We start from the raw sequence: 20,782 nt of genomic DNA, 5'->3' as shown, positions 1-20,782 counted from the left end.
ATATATATTAAAAATTATATAATTTATATATACATAAATATATGTTCATACAAATTCACATATGCACCTACACATATATAGAAAGCCTCACATCACATCCACACCCCTGCTGAAAACAGTTCCTAACCATGACATACCTTTCCACAAATGCACTCCAAGCACATACAAAAACCACACACCCCATTCAACATGGGGAAATGCAAACACACCTGTGCAGACACACGTGCAAAGATCCACGCTTCGTGACCATCTGCCTGCCAAAATTTCCCAGCTCACACACTCACGTACATCGGCACTTCACTTCAGAGTATACTCACACACATGCACATGCACACATATGCACCATATGCACATCCACATAAAAACGTACACATGCAAACCTATATGAATGAATACATACACACACTTGTGCAAGACAAAGGCATGCGCAAACACAGGGGCACACACGTGTTGACATGTGTAAGAACACATGCACACACATGCACACACACACACAAAATACACATACACACAGACACACAGAAACAGACCCATGCACTCCCTCACACGCACAGATGCATGCACACATACACACAAAAAACAAGCGCACACACATATGCACTCACATGCACAGAATCCCACAAGCACACAGATGCACACGCACATGCACTCACATACACAGATGCACACACGCAGGTGCACACACAGAAATACGCACGCACGCGCTCACACACGCAGTCACACACCACACATGCAGGCACACGTGCACCCGCGTTCCACAGACAGCACGTGCACATGCACGCACACAAACACACCCACACAGGCACACACATGCACGTGCAAACGCTGACAGGGGCAAACGCACACGCACCCAAACGCACGCTCGCCCACACAAGAAATGTACAACGCATGCAGTAACACAGGCAGGCCCTCACTGACGCACCCGCACCATAGGGACAGTTACACACCCGTGCACACGCGTGTACGTGCACACACACCCTTACGGACAAAAATGCACCAGCCCCCCCCACACACCTCGACATACATCTCTGCACACCCACTCACATGCACACCCCCGCACGCCCCCCGCACCGCAGGCGTTGCTCGCCCGCCCAGTTCGCACGCTCCCCCCCAGCGGAGGGAACCACCGCCCCGCGCACCTCGCGCGGTAGTCGCGCCGGGCAGAGGAGGGAAGCCGAAAGCGCGGGTCCCGAGCCCCGCAAGGCGGGGTCGGTGCCGGTTCCCGCAGCCCCAGCCGGCAGCTCCTTTCCCCCTCAGCGGGGCTCCCCCCGCGCAGCGCCGCGCAGCGCCCAGCGCCTCCCGCCCCCGCGCAGCGGCGGCGCGGCCCCGGCGGCGCGGCGGCACGGCCGCTAGGTGGCGCCAGCGCTCTTCTGGCTGAGCCGCGGCCGCGGCCGCGCCGCCCCCGCCCGGCCCGGTCCGCCGGGAGCTGCCGCCCCCCGCCCCGCCTGCTGCGCGGCGCTCCGCGGCGCTGCGCGGGGCCGCCTCCCCCTGCCCGCGGCGGCAAAGAGCCCCCGCAGCTGGGGCACGGCTGTGGCCGCGCTCTTCGGGGAGCGGGGCTGTGCCCGCCACGCACCTGCCCGCCGCCTCTCCGCGCCCGCGGAGACCGGCCTGTAATTAATGCCTCCGCGCAGAGCAATTAGCCCGCAAATCTCCTCGGAGACGCACACGCTCTCGTGCGAGGTGTGTGCCCGAAGGCGCGCGTGTGTGTGTGTGTGTGTGTGTCTGTGCCGGTGGTGACGATGGCAGCCCCAAGCATCGCACGTGAATTCTTAATAACGGGCACTGATTGTCTTTGCGAGCGGCGGCAGGACGGATGAGCCCCGCCGTTAGCTGCCGGAGGCTCCTCCGGGAGGCTGTGGAGACCTCGCCACTGTATTATTTCCCGAGCCGTTTTCCTAGGCAGAATTGATCCTCTTGGGGGAACGGGGAGGGGGGGAGAATCTCAATTGCAAATACTGTTTGGAGTTTATTCGAGAGAGTGTCTGAGCTTTAAGATGCTCTTCTGTGGCTCCTGGTGGATGCTGTAACGAGCCAGGATTGTGGTGGGTTTCGGCTGTGCAGGGAGTTGGGGTAGCGGGGGGGTGGGGGGAAGGAACAGACACGATCGAGAGTAGCTGAGACTTTGTGCCCCCGTTGGAGAGATGGTTGAGTCCTCGTCAAGGTTGCTGTGGTATCCCAGAAACACCATTCACTCCGAGCTGTGACCGCGCACCATCAACAGCAACAACTCCGCTGCGCCTGGCCAAGGAATAGGAATTAGGAGCTCTCAAGAATAATATGAAAGGGATCTGCAGAGGGGAAATCCGTGCAAAGGAAACGAAATTAGCAGACTTTTGGGAAAGGGGATGTACTAAATGTGGCCGGCTGGACTTCATCCTGGTGAAGAAAATGGAGATTAAAAGTGGATTTACATTTTGGAACCTCGTCTTTTTATTGATGGTTTCGTGTGTGAAAGGTAGGGTAGTATTTGAGGGGTATATTTTTAGGGGTCCGTTTGCTTTCGGTCAGGGCGTTGCAAGCTCTCGCCTTATACCAACGTGTATTTAAAAATATATCTATCTCTTATTTTATATTTTTACCCTGGGTACTTTGCAATGGAAAGATATAAATGATCGCTAAAGCGCGGAGGAAAGAAGGAGTTGATTCAGAGCTCTCTTCGGAAATAGGAAATGTATTTGCTTGCCAGGCTTGGCGTTCAATGCAGTGACTGAGCTGGGGCTCAATAAATATTCTTGCAGTATGCTCAAACGGAGACGTGAGTTGGTTCATATAGCCTCTAACTAGTGTATATTCAAGCAAACCCCACCGGGTGACTTTTTTAAGGTGATGATGAGGGTAGCGTGTGGGGGATTACCTACATTTCTGGTTTTCGGTCGAGCAACGGGCTCTTTGCGGGAATGCCTGTATCGATGCACTTATTAGTTTAACCCGTTACGTGGGGAAAGTTACGGAGGAGCCCAGCGTGTGCGTAGCCGTCTCACAGCCCGAAATGCGCTTCACGCTCAGCTGTTTGTATGCATGCAGGGCTCCCTGGCTGTCGAAAAGGTACGTTAGCAATTCAGCCTTGAAGGCATGGTCTGCCGCTGAGTGCAAGGATCGACACCTTTTCTCTTCCCTCCTTTGGTCCCTTTTCCCTGATGTAGGTGAGGGGTTTGGGTTGGGTTTTTTTGTCTCTTTTTTTCGGGGCAGGAGCTATTTTGCTTTCTTCCTGCTTCTGTGTTCATGGAAGGAGAGCAGAAAGGAAACCTCTAGTTAGTGGCATAAATATCTCCACTAAGTCTGTGCTTGCAGACAGTTAAGGGAAATGCTACACACAGAGAAAAGAATAAATATGTGGCTTGAATAATGTGCACCTTCAAAATTACACAGGCATCGCTAAACGGTGAAGTGCTGATCCCATCACGCGTGCCTTCAGTAAAAGGATCTATTCTGCAACTCCCCACACTCAGCTGCCTACCCGAAATAATCTCCCCTTGTTTGTGGCCAGTGATTAATATCTGATTAATCACCCTTTTATCCCCCTCCTCATCTTCATCCCTCCTCACCGCCACACTCATACACCCAGAATATTTAGTAGACATTATCGACCCTCTCCGAGTTTTTAGACTTGGTTATCGCCTACAGAGGTTGCCTGCACGGGTGGGAAGGAGGTGTGTTGGGGTGGGGGGGGCATTCAAAGGCGTGCCTTCCCAAGCTGGCTCTGCCTTGGATGAAACAGTTTATTGTAGAGCTTTGCAGCTGCTTGTCCCCCCATTTGCACCGCGTGATAAAGATAATCCGTGTTTCATGGAGGGGATGGCGAGGGCTTTTACCTCATCCCACGTTATCCTGACACGGGGGATCCGAGGGGAAGGGGCTTGCCTGTGATGTTAACGCACATTTTAATTACAGGCAGCTTCTCTCCGTTCGCGTCTATTGAAGCGAGCTGCTCCCCGCGCTTTGCCCCGCTCTGGAGAAGGTCTGCGATCAAGACCAGCCCGGGGCTTTCGGGGCATTTCTGTTCCCTGGTTCAACCCCCGCCTCCCCTCCCCCCCCCCCCCCCCCCCCCGTCATTAACGCATTCTCCCTGCCGGCTGCGATCATTTGCAAGTCATGGGCTCGCTGCCGGCGAGGCGCGCCGTGCCGCTCCGCGGCGCGCAGCGGGCGCGGTGCGGAGGCGCTGGGGCTACTGGGTGGCTCCGGAGCTGCTGCCGAAGCAGCTGCTTTGTGAGCACGAGTCGCGGGGCGGCAGCATCCTACAAAATTAAAGACTCGGGCGGTTCTCCCCGCGTCGCGATGGCCGCGGGAGCCGTGCAAGTTTCCACAGCACCTGTTGAGAAGCCGCTTCGCTTGCCCTTGGGCGGGGGGGGAGAGGAAAAAACACTGGATACTGAGGGCAAAAGCTGGGATGAAGCACCTAAAACAGCCCAAAAAAAAGAGAAAAAACGATCTTTGCAAAACTGGCCCTTTCTCTTCCCGTCCGCGTACAGTCCCAGAGAGATGCTGTGAAGCAGTTTCCTCTTTATTGTCAGGGCCTGAGCTTCCCAGGTGCTGACCCTGGCAGTTTCTGTAGACTTCCCTCGGACTGGGGTTTCCTCCCAGAACTGCAAATCTGGTAGGTCAGATTTTACATCCTGGATGCGGGCTCCTTTGGGTTGCCAAGCTCCATAGAGCTGGCTTAGACTCACTGCAGCACTGCATCTATTCTGGGCGTTTATATTTAGTTCTCTCCCCACTCCCGTGAATGAATACATTTTACCTTGATTTACATTCCCATTTTGTCAGCACACGCTTCTGCTCCCAGAAACCTTGGCAGAGGGAAAAAATGACTGAATACCTGCCTATTTAAAACATTCCAGAAGTTGGGAGCGAGGTGACTCCCCAGATCCTGCATCTGCTCTACCATTGCCTGGCAAGGCCTTTTGACCACACCCTATCTCTGCAAGCCCTAGCCCATACCCTTCCTTGCTTAATCACCTCTACTGAATAGTCCAGCACCACATCATAACACCTAAACTGTTGCCGAGGTTCCTGTCATCCAGACCACTTCCACAGCTTTGCTTGATATCTGCCTCTACTTTTGTCATCATACTGTTGCCATTTCTCCAGTATTGATCCACAGCTGTTCCACTGTTACAAGTGTCAAACTATCTCAGGGTGCTTACAGAGCCATGTTCCTACCTGATTAACTATGCACTTCGTGTATATAGACAAAAAACTTCTTCATGTTTATCTATAAATTCATGCCTGTGGAACCTTGCAACAATACTTGGGAGGGTTTAGAAAAAGGAGAAGAAAGAAGGAGAAAATGGGAGGAAGGAAATTGTCAGAACTGCTGGGGAAGGGGTGATAGTAAGAGCTCAAGTAAAGAGGAATTGTATCTTCTTCAGTGAAAATCTTTAACTGCTTGCACAATATCCCATTACGCCATGGATCATTCTCCAACAAAATCTTCCTTGGATAGACATGGAGTAAAAAGGCAAAGAAATGGCACCATTGGAAAGTGAGAGAAGGCACAGAAGGCATTAAAACAAACAAACAAGCAAACCAACCAACCAACAAGAAACCCCCACAACTCAACCCTTAGAAAATTTCAAGCAGGGTCAATCCTGACCAGCTGCAGGGGATGGTGGATGCTGTGCTCTCCCCTTTAAATGTGCTCTTTCCTAAAAAACTGGGAAAGCTCCTTCCCCTTCTCCCCCACCCTCCCACGGGAGAAATGAGAAGCACCATTTAGGCACGGGAAATACAAACCAAGCTTGGAGGAGCAGCAAGTGGAAACTTCCACCGTCCAACTTCCTTACAGAAAGGGGAGGAGAGGGGATAAAAAAAAAAAAAGAAATTAAAAGTCAAATCCATGGCAGTTCTTTTATATGCAAAAATGAAACAAGCAGTGTCAGTGAGCTTTATCTCTTGGGATTTAGGACAGAAATCATTCATACCTGCACCCCTTCGGTTTGGCACCTCCCTCCACCAAAAAAAAGAAAAATTAGAAAATGCTTGTGATCTGTTTGTGGACACAAACCAGAGGGGAAATTAAGCAAAATGACCAGACACCGCAAGACTCCTCCATCTCTTCTGTTTAGCCATCACTCCAAGACAGAGAGCATGGAGCACCAAGGTCTGCTCTTTTGTCTGCCTGGCTAAAATGAAGCATTGCCTCTGCTGTTGTTGTTCCTCTGTTCCTCTGTTGCAGTTGTGACAAGCGGAACAAGGGCAGCTTTCAAAATAAAAGGGAGATGAAGCAGTGAGATTTTAAACGGCTCATTGATCGAAGTGATGAGAAAATGGAAAGGATTTCCATTTCCAGTGATGGGTACCCGGCATGTGGGAATATTTAGCAGGGACAAAGCGTGCCCTGCTTCTTTCAGCCACCTCTGCAGTCCCCCTTCTCCCCCATTCCCACCTAAAACCCGCTCCCTTCAGGCTCCGCCAGCCCCTCCCCACCGCTTGACTTATGGGGCTACTGCCGGATGGCTTTGCTCGGTGGGGCACGGGTGGCCGCAGCGAGGTGCTCGCAGTGTCCGCGAAGCGGAAACGCTTGGGCGAGTAACAGGAGCTTCAGGTTTCCTCATTCCCAGATGGTCGCTGCCGCTGCTGCATCTTTGTGTGTGTGTGCGCGCGCGCGCTGTGTGTACGCAGGCAGGGGTGCAGGGGACAGTGCCTGGAGCAGGGACGGCGTCGTCCTTCCCTTTCTACTCCTCCGCACACGTCCAGCTCCTCCACGGTGCCTCTTTCCCATAAGGTCCCGCAGATCACACAGGGCTTCTGCTCCGTGGGCTGCGCACAGCACCTAAGCGGTTTTTTTCAAGCTACACAGTTCTGCAGGGTTGCAGACAAAGTTATCCTCCCTCACCCCCGCCCTTCTCCTTCAGTTCAGGGCTAAAACAAGGCTCCGCTATGCCCTCCGCTTAGCGCACGGCTCCTCCTCCTCCTCTTCTGCAGGGGAGAAATGAAGAAACACACAACTCCTCTCAGCAGCATCACCAGGGACCGCTTCTCCCTCCCCTGCCCGGTGGCATTAGGCACCCGCAAAGGGCACAGAGGAACGTCGCCTGCAGTCCCCGCTTTTTCCTTGCGAGTAGCGGCAGTCGCAAGGCGGAGCCGGCACGGAGCGGCGGCAGCCCGCCGGCAGGCTTCACCCGCGCCCGGCGCCGGCAGCCCTACCGGCACCGGCCTCCGCAGCAGCCCCAGGCGGCCGCACCCCCGGGGAGGCCTTCTTGATACACTCCTCCGTCGTATGGCTTCCCTTTCTTTAGCTCGGTGACTCCTGAAAGTCTTTTGTTTGCAAGTCTCAGACGGCATTAGGGTGGTTTGGTTGTTGGTTTTTAACACACAGAAATAGCCCCTCACTCATACAGGCTGAAGAGGGATAGGTTGTATCTTAACTGCGTTGTCAACATCTCGACTTGGAAGCACCAGCCCACGAGATCTAAAGAACTCCGTGGATGTGCTTTCAAATCCTTCCTTTTCCAAAAGTCCTGTGCAATAAACATAGCAGAAACTTATAGCCTACCTTTTTTATTGTTTGTTTGTGGGGGATTTTGTTTGTTTTTGAAGTAGGAACAAGTCAAGTAGGATCAATTGCCCACAGCTTAGTGCCCTTTGTCTCCAACGGTGACTATTAGCAGCAAACTAAGGAAAGATACGAGAAACGCAGCAAGTACAGACTCACTAGCACATCATCCTCAGTAGCACATCATCCTGGATTTCAGCAGCCAGCAGTTTTGGTCCTCCTCAGCCAGAGGCTGCTTTCGGAACATCATGTTTTAAGAGGCATGGACTGGCCTGGCTCTGCTCATTTGTTTATTCACTCTCCTTCTGCTGCTCTTTCCTTTCCTTTCCTTTCCTTTCCTTTCCTTTCCTTTCCTTTCCTTTCCTTTCCTTTCCTTTCCTTTCCTTTCCTTTCCTTTCCTTTCCTTTCCTTTCCTTTCCTTTCCTTTCCTTTCCTTTCCTTTCCTTTCCTTTCCTTTCCTTTCCTTTCCTTTCCTTTCCTTTCCTTTCCTTTCCTTTCCTTTCCTTTCCTTTCCTTTCCTCTCCTCTCCTCTCCTCTCCTCTCCTCTCCTCTCCTCTCCTCTCCTCTCCTCTCCTCTCCTCTCCTCTCCTCTCCTCTCCTCTCCTCTCCTCTCCTCTCCTCTCCTCTCCTCTCCTCTCCTCTCCTCTCCTCTCCTCTCCTCTCCTCTCCTCTCCTCTCCTCTCCTCTCCTCTCCTCTCCTCTCCTCTCCTCTCCTCTCCCCTCCCCTCCCCTCCCCTCCCCTCCCCTCCCCTCCCCTCCCCTCCCCTCCCCTCCCCTCCCCTTCCCTTCCCTTCCCTTCCCTTCCCTTCCCTTCCCTTCCCTTCGAGTTCCATACCATTGCATTCATATGCATCCTCCATCCTTTACACTCTGCATCTGGCTGAAAGCACTGAATAGTATGGAAGCTTGAAATAAAATTGGCTGCATTATACCCAGTGTTGTTGATGTGCTACATAGGTCAACCCCCAAAATTTGAGATTTGTGACCATTGAATGCACATGGATCTAGTAAAGAGAGAGAAAAGCACAAAATTGTTTAGAGACATTTTAAAAGATTTTGAAATATCCTGTGGGGATGGCTCAATTTGCATGATTATAACACCCTTTCACAGAAAAGGTTATGAAGAATAACATAGCCTTGTATCCCTCCTTTTTTTAAAAACAGGTGTCTTGGACACTATCTGATTTTCAGAGGTATTAAGTGTTTCTGATTCCAGCTGGCTCCAGTAAGAGCCTGGGGAACTAGTTAGCACCTGTGAAGCAAGGCCAAGTGAGTCCATCATTATAATGCTGGGACAGTAAGAGACAGTATAAGTCAAAGGCAAAAATCTATAAAGTAACTTACAATTACATGTAAAATGTTAATTCTATAAAATCTGATAAATTAGAAGTGGTAGGAATAGGACAGGCTTTATGATCTGCTTCAAAAATTGTTTTTTTCCATCTCCACTAACAGAAAACTTCAGTTCTAATTCAATGGGGTTGTGACATCTCAGACGGAACTTTTTGCTGATGAGTATCATTTGGCTTGTATTTCTGGACATAATGGTTAAGGTTGAAACAATGGGACAAAGACTTTGTGGGAAATTAGTTTACCAGATCACTCCAAAGCAATCTCCCAGGAAAGAACAGTCAGAGAACAGACAATTTGGTCTAAGGTGTTGTTTTTTTTCTTAGACCCCTATAATGTTAAGGGAGCTTTTACTACACAAGATATTTGAAGAAGCGATATTTAAGTAACAAATCAGAGAGGCGTATGATAAAAGTTGTTATTACAAGGCTATAAAACTTACCTTGCCATTTTGATGGAATAATTTTCATGCTAAGGTTTATTGAAAAATTCCAGAACTCTTATGAGCTTTAAACACGTGCCTTTCAAACAACTTCACAGAAGAATGTTTCCTTCTCAACGAAATTGTACAATTTCTCTACAAAAAGAGAGAATCTTTGCATTTATCAAAAATTCAAGGGACAATATTTAGCAATGATCTTGGACCTAAATGGAAGGGTGCATGATATGTAATGTACAAGATGTCACCTGCCTTTTCAAAAAAAAAAAGCCTAGTAGTACTAGGAAATATTGAATATCTCCTTCCCAACATCCAGCTTTTCTTTTGGGAAATGGAATGGACAAGGATATCGGACTATGACAAAGGCTTTTTAAAATAAACATGCACGCACACACACAGACACACCATGTTTTTGTAGATGTTTACATTCAGTTGTTTACTGTTCCTGGGCAGATTTGCATTCATGGTCTCACTGCCTTGTTCTTACAGATCACGTAAGATTTACTATGGCTCCATAATCCTGGCATTACAAGTGCTGAATACTGTTATAAATGTCAAAGAAGGAAATGGTGGAAATTCATCATCTCCTTCCCAGTGTCTGAAATGTTAGATGGATAAGTTTATAGATTTAGGAACAGCGTTACTCAGAGAGAGAGAGCCCCAAAGTATTGGGGAATGGCATACAAGGGATTCCACCAGGACTGGTGCTTTCATAGAATGGTATTGTCAAAGAGCAAGGTGAGATGCAACCAGCACAGACATAGAGAGATGGACTGCTCATTTTCCCCTGGATTCTACAAAATGCATCATAGCATCATGTATCATATTCATGTTGTATCATAGAAATAAGGTAAATAACAGTAACTCAACCACAGAAGGATTCATGGGGTGATGAATTCTCACCTCCTGAGGCCTGTAAATAACACAGACTATCTTTGCAATAGGACTAAAGGTATCTGGATGCTTGAGGCAGAAATGACTGAGTAATTACTTGGATTATACAGATGATGAGTCGCTACTTCTGACCTTGAATTCTATTTTATCTGTCTCCCATATCTACATATCTTATCAGCTTTATATCCTTATGCATTGTAACTTGTTTGATTTCATTCTCATGGAATTGTGTATACACATATGTGTACACATGCATATGTAATATGCACATATAGAGATTATATCCATATATTTGGTTATGTTATGAAGAAATTCAACAGACTGCATTGTTAGCTTACAAAGGTGCAGGTAACAACTTGAAATGTATGTGCTTCCTAAGCAATTCATTACCTCTTAATTTATTGTGTATTCCCAATCTCAGAAGGAAATTCTACTATAATACATAACTGATTTCACTAACAAAACAAGAGTGCAAGTAGTGATAGCTAGCAAATGTTAGGAGGAAAGCTTGATGAAAAGAAAAACACCATTTACTAAAAGCATTAATAAAAACTGATTAACTTTTTAAAGAATTAACTAACACAATTATATATTCCCACTGATTTAGGAAAGTTTTATCAAATATAGTTTCTATAAAACTGTTTTTAGTAGAATGAAAATGTCTAATAACCTTTCAAATACAGAAAAAATATTTCTGTGCTATTTTCTGTTTTATTTTAATACTGTTATTAACATTTAAAGAGGCTGACATATCACATCTCAGAGGTGGCTGTATTTCAGTGGCAGTTAAAATGATCCCTCTGCGATTATTATCTTCTTATAGAGCTGTTTTCAGCCCCAGCAAGTGGATATCTGCAAGTGTAGATTGGAGTCCTTAGCTGGAATGAGCTACGTAAATGTTGAGTATGGATATTCTTCTCCTTTCAACGTAGCGTTGAATTACTTGAATTAAAAAACCTTTTCTCCATTATTTAATCCGATCCAAAAGGAAAATTTCACATTCTACTATAGTTAGCTTTCCTGATTGTTATGCAATTTTCTTTGGGAATCAAAGCTTAGCCTAATTAAAACTAATCTTTTAAAAGCCTATACTAAAACTTGCATTTTTGCTTCTGTGTATCAGCTTTGATCCAAAGGTGAATGGAAGTTATAAAATGGGATATAAAACAGGCTTCTAAACCGCCTGTTGTTGAGCCCATTGAAAGTAACAGGAGAGTCCAGAATCGGACCTTTGAGTAGATCTGCCTCTGCTTCTTTTCATACTGAGTTTTGAATTACAGTTTTCTGTACATATATTTCATTTGACTCGGAAATGCAAATTGTAACAGAGGCCATGTATTTCACAATACACTAGAAATTTTTAATAGAAGTGCTCTTTGGAAACTCACATTGCATTATAAACCTAAGTATCCGATTTGGATACATTGAGAAAATGCTCTGTCTTTCTACATTTTATTGATGATCATGTCAGCACTTCTGGGGATCAGTCCACTAGATTCAGTGTAATGGTAGTATGCTAACACAATGTCAGCTGCAGTCCTTAAAACCACAGAACACTCATGCTTTTTGTCAGGACATATGCTGAATTACAGCCAATTTACAACCTGATTTCAAGATTCCTTATGAGATTTTTGTTCTCCAGTAAAACATTTTGGAATTTGTGGAAGGCTGCTAATACCTGCAGAGGAACTGGAAGGAACTGAGAAAGTAGATTTCAGTTTAGAATGCTTTCAGATTTAATTATTAATGCAATTTGGTTTTACTTGTATTGGATTATCATATATTCCAGATATGTAGTTACATTTGAAAATGCTGAATTAGCTAGCAAAACCAAAGCACAACAATAGGGAAGTTTCCACATTAATTTTATTGTATTTATCTTCTGCTAGCACATTCTTTGTATTTACCACCATCTCAGAGTCTAAAACCATGTAATATACTGAGCCAAAATCTAAAATGTACTGGAAAACAAGGGTCCAAATCCTGACTTTTGGAAAGCCTATCTGGTTAACCAAAGGTGAACGGAAGAAAAGAATAGGTGTTTGGCCACCTCACATAGTCAAGTCAATGAGCTCTGCAGTAAAAGATGCTTTTTTCGTGCATCTCCAGGTGCATGTGGGAACACAGACATGCACACACGTGCATGTAAGTGTGCGTGTGCATGCCAGTACTTCTGGTAGCAGGCATCTGTAGAGCTGCGTGCAATTGCCTCACGCAGCATTGTGCATTTCCCTCACACAATTCACATAGTTATGAGCTTCAGAGACTTTGATAATATCGCCTCTTTACCCTTTATTTCAATCTTGGCAACTCCTTCCTGGGAAAATAAAATACCTCTGACATTTGGGAGATTATTTCTTTAGAGGTTTTTATAGATTCTATTTAATGAACTTTCATATATCCTAAATGCAACCATATTCTCCTTATAGCAATTATAGACACCTTGTAAGAATGTGAATGTTATTACACTTCTTCAGGGGCCCAATTTTCTACCCAAGTACTTCAGCATTCTTGGGAAAGTTTAATTTTCAGCCCCTTTCTGTGGAAAGAAAAATAGCATAGACACTAGACTAGCAATAGGATTTCTGTATTTTCATGGAGGATACAGTGCCAACAGAATCTCCCATGTCTTCTCATGCAAGAATAACAAGTTTCCCCTGACAAATAAGTGAGATGATATATTTTATTGGCATTTTCATTGTCAGCAGTGGAAAGTTGCACCAATCAACCATATAAGACACAGTGATTTTTGTAAACATCCTGACAAACTTATGCTTCTCAAAACTATTTATCTGAAATAGCAATGAGCAACAGAATCAATGTTTAATATAGAATGAGTTCAACAGCGTTGGTGACTCCTGCGTGCCTGCCTCCGTAACTTTCCTAAGGATATGCTTCCAAAATTCCTAAATCTCTCTAGTACTACAATTGCAGGTCATTGAAATTTGTATGAGTTTCTACACTAATTTTGGCTTGTTTTAAATTAAGCTACCTATAAAAAAACCCCACTTTCCTAAGTTCTATCTATATATTTTTACTACACTAAAATTCTAGCTCATCAGCTAGCTCCTGTAATTTTTCCCAATTTATCCAGCCTCCTCTGCACTTCTGGGCTCCCTTCCCAAACTCTCTTCCCACTCCACAAGTATCACTGGAGAAGTCCCAAAACCATAAAGCCTGCAGTAAAATATAGAAAGTTCTCTTCAGTTTCTATGTCATTTGTAAAGTCCTTTTGTGGCCCAAAGTAATAACCATGTAAGGGTATTCTGTTAGGAAATGAAATAACCTCCCAGCCTTAGGGTCATAGACTACACTTACTAACTTTTTCAGGATGTTCTTTGGATTTTAAATCATCTGCAAGAAGGCAAGATTGGAAGAGTGGAGTTTCAGTTATATTTGTTTTCATTCTTCAGTCTATTGTGCTTGTCTACATGATTATTTTTTGGTAATCAAAATAATAGCCCTTCACCCCAAACAAAGAAACTTCAAAACACATGATTAAAAAAGGTCAAAACCTAATAGTAACTTAAAGATAAAATCCTTACTTGCATACAAATAAACATTATAGAATCAGATGGTTAAAATTTGGATAGTTGGTATATTTTGGAAATCCAAGATGTATCTTCTCTGTTTTTCAAGCTCCAATGTATGCAATGAAACTGTCCATGTGACATGGTAAGGGAAATTTTACAGATCTAATATTACTACTGTATCCTTTACCAATATCATAATTCTGGGATGACCAAAACAGACTAGTCAGGACTCTGGATTCTACAGAATACTGTAGATTAATTAAAAAAGTGAAATGGAAAAGGCAAAAAAAAGTCACACAGGGTAAAACAGGGCTAGATATGTAGGGATTCTGTTACTCAGTTGTTCCAAGACTGTCTTTCAGCATTTCAATGAAATCAGGAGAGTTTGCTATGTATCTGACTTCTGAAAGGTACTGTTCCAGATTGCTCCCTTTGGGGCCTCTTGTACTGGTCACCTCTTTGAAATCCATTGACAGCTGAGTTAACAAAAATGTCTAATCTAAAGAGTCAGAGTGTGCCACAGATATGAGCTAAGGAGAGAATCTGCTCAGCAGAATCTCTATAATTACTAAGAAGACATGAATTGCCTGCTAGAATTTAGAGTAGGTCTGAGGTAACTATGAGGAAAATGGATCATTTATTAAAAAATGTAGTACGCAATACAATGAGCACTGAATCATCATTAAAGAATTTGCAGACACTTCTGAAGATACAGCTGTACTTTAATGCTATCTGAGATGTTTTCGGAAGAACATTTTCTTCATTCTTCAAAGTTGGGGTTTTTTTGCATTATTAAGCCAGTACACAGTGTCCTGTAGGTGAACATCCTCTGGCCAAACTGATTCGGATATATTTAGTTGATCAATTGTTTTCTCTTCATCTGCTTCCTCCATGCTTCATTTGCACAAAGTTTATTTGCACCATCTCTTATGTACCATAATTTTTCGTGCTTTTAATTCACAGACTGCTTGGGGCTAGGTTCCTATTCTTTGCCTGGCACACTTGGATGACTGCATTTTTTGAGAAGCTTTATCATTGATTTTTTCTGTTTGCCCATCTCTTATCAGTATTTTAAATATGCTCATTATCTACTTGAATATCCATATTTTACAATCTCAGTGTCTTCTTTTTATACCTGACTTAATACTATTTTTCTATCTCATTTCTATTGATGGCTCAATTAGTGTTTCTAACAGTGTTTCTATGTCATGTTGCTTGATGGCTGTAAGTCTTTCCATTCAAAGCTTCTTATTTCTCAAGTGAGAAGTGTATTTTTGAACAAGGGTGATCATCCATTCAATTATAACCTTATTAAAATATTTACCAGTAGATTATTTTAGAGCTTGTCCCCACTGAAATGAAAAGAAGATTTGTCATTGACTTTTAGCAGAACAGAGCAGATTGCTGTAACAAACAAAATACATCCTTTTAATACAGAGCAGTTTATTTAGGATGTAACAGCTCTACAAAATTGTTCATATCATGCACGGGACTAAACTGATGAAACTAAAAAACTGTAACAGTTGAACTCCATCAGATTCTTTTTGGCCAGTACCCTGAAATGTTATTAGAGCTAGTGGGCTAATTGACACTCTCAAAAACCTTACAGGCTTTGGTTCATTTCTGTTCACTGTCTTATGATGGTAGTTAAGTGAGTCCTAAAAAAAATGTTTCAGACTTTAAGATTACTATTAGGTTTTATTATAGTTTTTGAATCGTATTCTAACTCATCATTCATTTATAAAGATGGCAGGAGAAAGACTAGAGTTGCAAGATGAGCAGAAATTCTAAAATCTCTTTTAAAGCCTAGAGTAAATACTTTCAAAACTTTAGAAGACAGAGTCAACAGTTTATTAACCAATCATATTTTTTTAACTGTGGTTTGGTCTAGAAGTTGGCAGAAACACATGAAAAACCCTGAGAGTTTAAAGTTTCTGGCTGATCTCTAAATCAAAAACAGCTGAGCAGATTTAAATATTTTGTGTAAACAAATTTGCATCCAGGCTGCTAATCTGCATGCCAGCTTTCAGTTTGACATTTTCTGAAATGATGGAAAAATGCTAAGCCCTTAAAGCTAAATGGAGTTCATAATGGAAATGCTGACAGACCCGTAATTACCTGTATTGTGATTCTGCTGAAAGCTTCTTTATCTGTCTAATCTTTCACAATGGAGTTAAATATATAAATTCTTGAAAGGAGGAAAAAAGGAACTTTATGTTGGAAATGCTGAACTGTAGCAATGCTATATTTTCTTCCAGGCATCTACTCATGGAGGTAGCAGTGACCAAAAAATTATTTGAAAAAAGATGTAACATTTTCTGTGGAACTGTAAAAGCATCCAGTGATGCTTAAAAGTTTAACTTAACCTAAATTTTTCAATCTTTTTTGAGTCACCTTTCTGGTAAGGTATGAGTAAACAGATCCAATCAACCATTTTTTATATGGCAATGAGGAATTATCATAGAAGAAATTTGTCATTGACTTGACATGGCAAAAAAATCCCAACCAAGAACAAATACAGAAATTGACATTTCACTGCCTTAATACTGACCACCTGTGCTAAAACCTCCTGCACTGGAGGGGTAATGAAATAGAGGATGATATGTTTAGAAAAATTCTCCAGAAAATGAAGTGGAATAATAAGAAAAATGAGAGAAAGGTAGTTATCAGACTCTGTAATTTAGAAACTCCATAATTTAGAAACTCCATTATCTGCCAACTTTAGAGTCTTGAAGTTTCTCTGGAAGAGCTTTTTCTCAGTGTCTTTTTCATTCCCCCCATGAAAATCCTCCCCAGTTTGTCCAGACTATAACCACCTGAAAAACTAGACAGCATTTGCTCTGCAGAGGCTGCTTAGGATGGATGATTCAGACATACCAGCCTTACTCCATCTCCACACAATCTCTGTGCACCAGCCAGGGCACACAGCTGTCCCTACAGAACAACTATCACACATCACAGTAGCCCTGCACTGAAACAGAACGTCATCTAGCATTTTTGGCCTTTGTGGTTTGTTTGCTGTGAGGATGAAATCTGTTTCTCCAAGGCTCCCACAGCAAGGACTGACAAAGCTCAAAGAAAATATCCTGAAGGAAAACAGAGGAATATGCCGCTCTGATACGTTCTTTCCAAACTGCCACCTTCTCCAGAAAGAGTCCTGGACTTTTAATTTCTGCTTATAAAGCAGCTGCTTCAGTTCCAAGATCAGCTATTTGCCCATCTCTATATCTTCTTTAACATCACTCTGCCCTTCTTGACATGTGGAGATTAGGACTTCAGGCAGTTCTCAAGATATGGGTACATCAGGGTTTTCTGTAGGGGATAAGTTACACTTTGTCTTACTCTCTTTGTCTTTCTCTTCCTGATTGTGCTCAATATTCAGGGAGGGGGGGCTTAATTGCCACGGAACACAAAGTCAATGATTTCAGATAAATGTCAGTGACAACTCTGAGATCAAAACTTTAAGTTCCAAGTTCAGCATCATGCAGGTATCATTTAGATATATTTTCCTAGATGCATATTAATCTCTGAAACTCACCTACTTATGCATTTGCACACCCATTCATTTTGTGAGGGCATTCTGGAGTTCCTCAACATTGGTGCATCATGTGATTACCCAAAGGATCTTAGCATTATCTCCAGTCTTGCAAATTTCACTGCATACTCCTTACTCCATTGGGGATGGAGATGTAGAGGAAAACTGATCCCACCACTAGTCCTAGGGCAACTCCACTTTTGATTCTTCCTCATCTAAGCAAGTGATCATTAAACCCTACTCTGCTTCTTATCCTTTAACCAGCTTTAAGTTCATAAAAGGATTTTTCCATCTGTCCTGTGGTAACTTATTTTCTTTAATAACTTTTGGTGGGGACCCTTCTCAAAAGGTTCTTGTATGTTGACAGTGACTAAATTTAAAAAGAATAGTTATTCTGATTAATGGATCTGTACCCAGAATTCCCTTTTCCTGGATGACAGCCTTAACAAAAAACATTTAGTGGGAATAATATGCTGCCTGTCTCACACCTCCTTCCATAAGCTTGAATACAAAACTATAGATCCAGAAGAAGACAGTGGACAAGAGCTGTAGCCACTATGCAATATGGAAAAGATTAGTTCAACCACTTAAAGTGTTTGGGAGAGCTGTTGAAGTCCCAGGCATGAAGGCCCAATAGAGAGTCAGGCTTGTAATCACAGTTTCACAGAGGTGCCTAAATGAAGTAAGAGTGCAAGCCTATGGACAGAGATTCCAGTGTACCTCTTTCTTGAGAGCTCCCTATTGGCAGCCCATAGAAATCCCAGCCCTTAGCACATTAGCTGCTGTTAATGCTAGTGGACTTAAATTCTCTCATATGTGAAGTATGTCGAACATAGAACCTAACCTACATTTCTGAACTCCAGTCTTGGACCTCCTATCTTATGGTTTAGCCACTGAAAGAATAGCCACTGAAAGAAGTGTAAGAATCCATCTCAGCTCTGCAACATCTGACTTATAACCACCCAACCTCACTAGGTCAAGCCCCACAACCACTGGAGAAGAGGGCTGCCTGTATATGTTGCCTTCTCCACACAGAAGAGCCATAAATATTCTGTGGGCTGAATCAGAATGCTTTTCATGGTACTTCTGAGGTAGGATGAGATTGTTCAGTACTTTAACAGCAGACTTAAAAAATATATTTCTGGAGTTGCAGGAAATGGTGCTGATTCTGTTAGAAGCACTTTTCTTTCTAGAATTTGAACTGAACTACTATTCCAAGCAAAGTGTTAGAGACACTGAGCTGTTGCAGTTGCCATGTTTCAGACGAGATGTTGCTGGCATGTCTGGTCCTGAAAGATTGCGTGGTATTTTTCACAGAATATTGTTATTAGCCTTCATCTGCTGGCTAAATTCCAATTTGGATAATTACAGTCTGCTATCTAAATCCTCTAAGCAGAGCATGTTAAATAACCTTCTACACTTCCTTTCCTAATCTTCTGAGGGGCATTTCTGAGATTTATTAAATAATAGTTCTGCTTAATCTAAAAGGCAACTGCTTCTAAATGCTAGGGAAAAGTGTTTTAGAAGGTGTGTTGACTACTCAGTGCTCAGTGATAAATTACACAGCTGCATTGGTAGTACTTGCCATGTAGGAAGAGTTCCTTAGCACTGTACAAAACCAAAAGGAAAATACCTCTTTACCAAGATAGCTGGAATTTAATTTAGAGTTGGTGGAAACATTTTCGATAAACAATACAATATGTTCCACACAAGAAGACGAGTATGAGTCTGGAGAAATCTACATAGAAAGTTTTGGAAAAGTTACAAGATTTTGAAGGTTTAAATAAAGATTTCTTATTCAAGATGAGGGATAAATACACACAACTGTAGTAAACAGAAGAATGTAGAAAAGTGTAATGCTGTGCAAAACTTTGAATTTGTCTCAGATATGAAAAAAATCAAAGGGGCAATATTGGTCAGTTGGACCAGTCATGAAGCCAAGTCTCAGTTTTGCAATAAATGGATGAAAAGGAATCATTTCAGATATAGTTGAGTAGAACATTTTGCTAAGCACACACTAGTTCAGTCCTTTGTTTCAATGTGAAAAGAAAGGAAAAAAGAAAAGAAAAGAAAAAAGAGAAGGAAGAAGAGAAGAGAAGAGAAGAGAAGAGAAGAGAAGAGAAGAGAAGAGAAGAGAAGAGAAGAGAGAAGAAAAGAGAAGAAAAAAGAGAAGCAGAGAAGCAAAGAGAAGCGAAAAGAAAAGAAAAGAAAAGAAAAGAAAAGAGAAAAGAAAAGAAAAGAAAAGAAAAGAAAAGAAAAGAAAAGAAAAGAAAAGAAAAGAAAAGAAAAGAAAAGAAAAGAAAAGAAAAGAAAAGAAAAGAAAAGAAAAGAAAAGAAAAAAAAGAAAAGAAAAAAAAGAAAAGAAAAGAAAAGAAAAGAAAAGAAAAGAAAAGAAAAGAGAAAAGAAAAGAGAAGAAAAGAGAAGAGAAGAAAAGAGAAGAAAAGAGAAGAAAAGAAAAGAAAAGAAAAGAAAAAAGAAAAGAAAAGAAAAGAAAAGAAAAGAAAAGAAAAGAAAAGAAAAGAAAAGAAAAGAAAAGAAAAGAAAAGAAAAGAAAAGAAAAGAAAAGAATAATTTAGGTTCAATATTAAACACATTATTGTTCAAAGTGTGTTTGAACACTCTTAATTGTTGGACTAATTTAAGGATAATTTGTTGAGCTTCAGTGCATCTTTCCATTAAAAACTGGTGTTTGCTCCTCCCTCTCTGTCCCACAGTAAGTAGCAACGTTTACCAAAGTAAGAGATAGGAAGCAAAGGGACTCCACAGAAAAGTCCTGCCTCAAAAGATGATGTAACGTTCCGTATCTCCATCTTTTCTCTGTGCCTGCTGACACAGCTGTGTTAAACTAGAAGGAACCCTCTCCCATATAATTTCTTCCAATCTTATTTACCTCCCACAGAATACCCTCTACTAAGCCAGAAGAAGATTTTTGCCCTCCATGAAGAAAGGACAGCAGTGCTGACATTTTTTTCTCATGATTGTTCCACCATGTATTTTACAAACTCTGTACCGGCTCATGGGAAAACGTTATTTTTGTGGGTTTTACACAGAACAATTCAACATACTTAATGCAAGCTCATAACCATTCTACGGCTGCTGGTACTGTTTGGCATTATTTTAGTTCAAGACAAAAACATCATAATAATACTCACTCATGTCTGCTTAAACTACATCTAAACTCAGTCCTATCTGTTTGAAAAAGCACAATACCAAGAGCATTTTACATAATGTTATGTGTAAATTAGGTATTCATAGGGTTGATGCATGTCTGGATTGAATGGAAGCAGGGGTTGTGTTTATAGCCCCTTGAGAAATCATTTAAATGTGATTTAAGAAAGCAGTGTTGTTACAGTGCAGATGTTTGTCTTGATTGTAATCCCAAAGCTTGAGGATTTCTATATTTCTCTGATGTTACAGAAGCACAGAGACCTTTTTGGCCTGGTTATCATTATGATTTACTATTGCCAAAAACTGCATTAACTGCTATTTTGGAGTTTCATCCACAGAATTTTCATTCACTTAGTTTCTTGTTTGA

General features: G+C 42.8%; 1 protein-coding gene across 1 annotated transcript in view; it reads left to right on the top strand.

Annotated features, from left to right (window-relative positions):
* The first annotated feature begins 2,277 nt into the window (after positions 1-2,277).
* Positions 2,278-20,782, top strand: part of CSMD3 (CUB and Sushi multiple domains 3) — a 774,333-nt gene continuing 755,828 nt past the window's right edge. The window contains exon 1 of the mRNA XM_075495159.1: positions 2,278-2,455. Coding sequence (XP_075351274.1) covers positions 2,278-2,455 — 178 coding nt within the window. The remainder of the gene's footprint in view (positions 2,456-20,782) is intronic.

Source organism: Mycteria americana, chromosome 2 (genome assembly GCF_035582795.1).
Source record: "Mycteria americana isolate JAX WOST 10 ecotype Jacksonville Zoo and Gardens chromosome 2, USCA_MyAme_1.0, whole genome shotgun sequence".
Classification (NCBI taxonomy): Eukaryota; Metazoa; Chordata; class Aves; order Ciconiiformes; family Ciconiidae; genus Mycteria; species Mycteria americana.
This window is presented reverse-complemented; position numbering and strand designations above follow the sequence as displayed.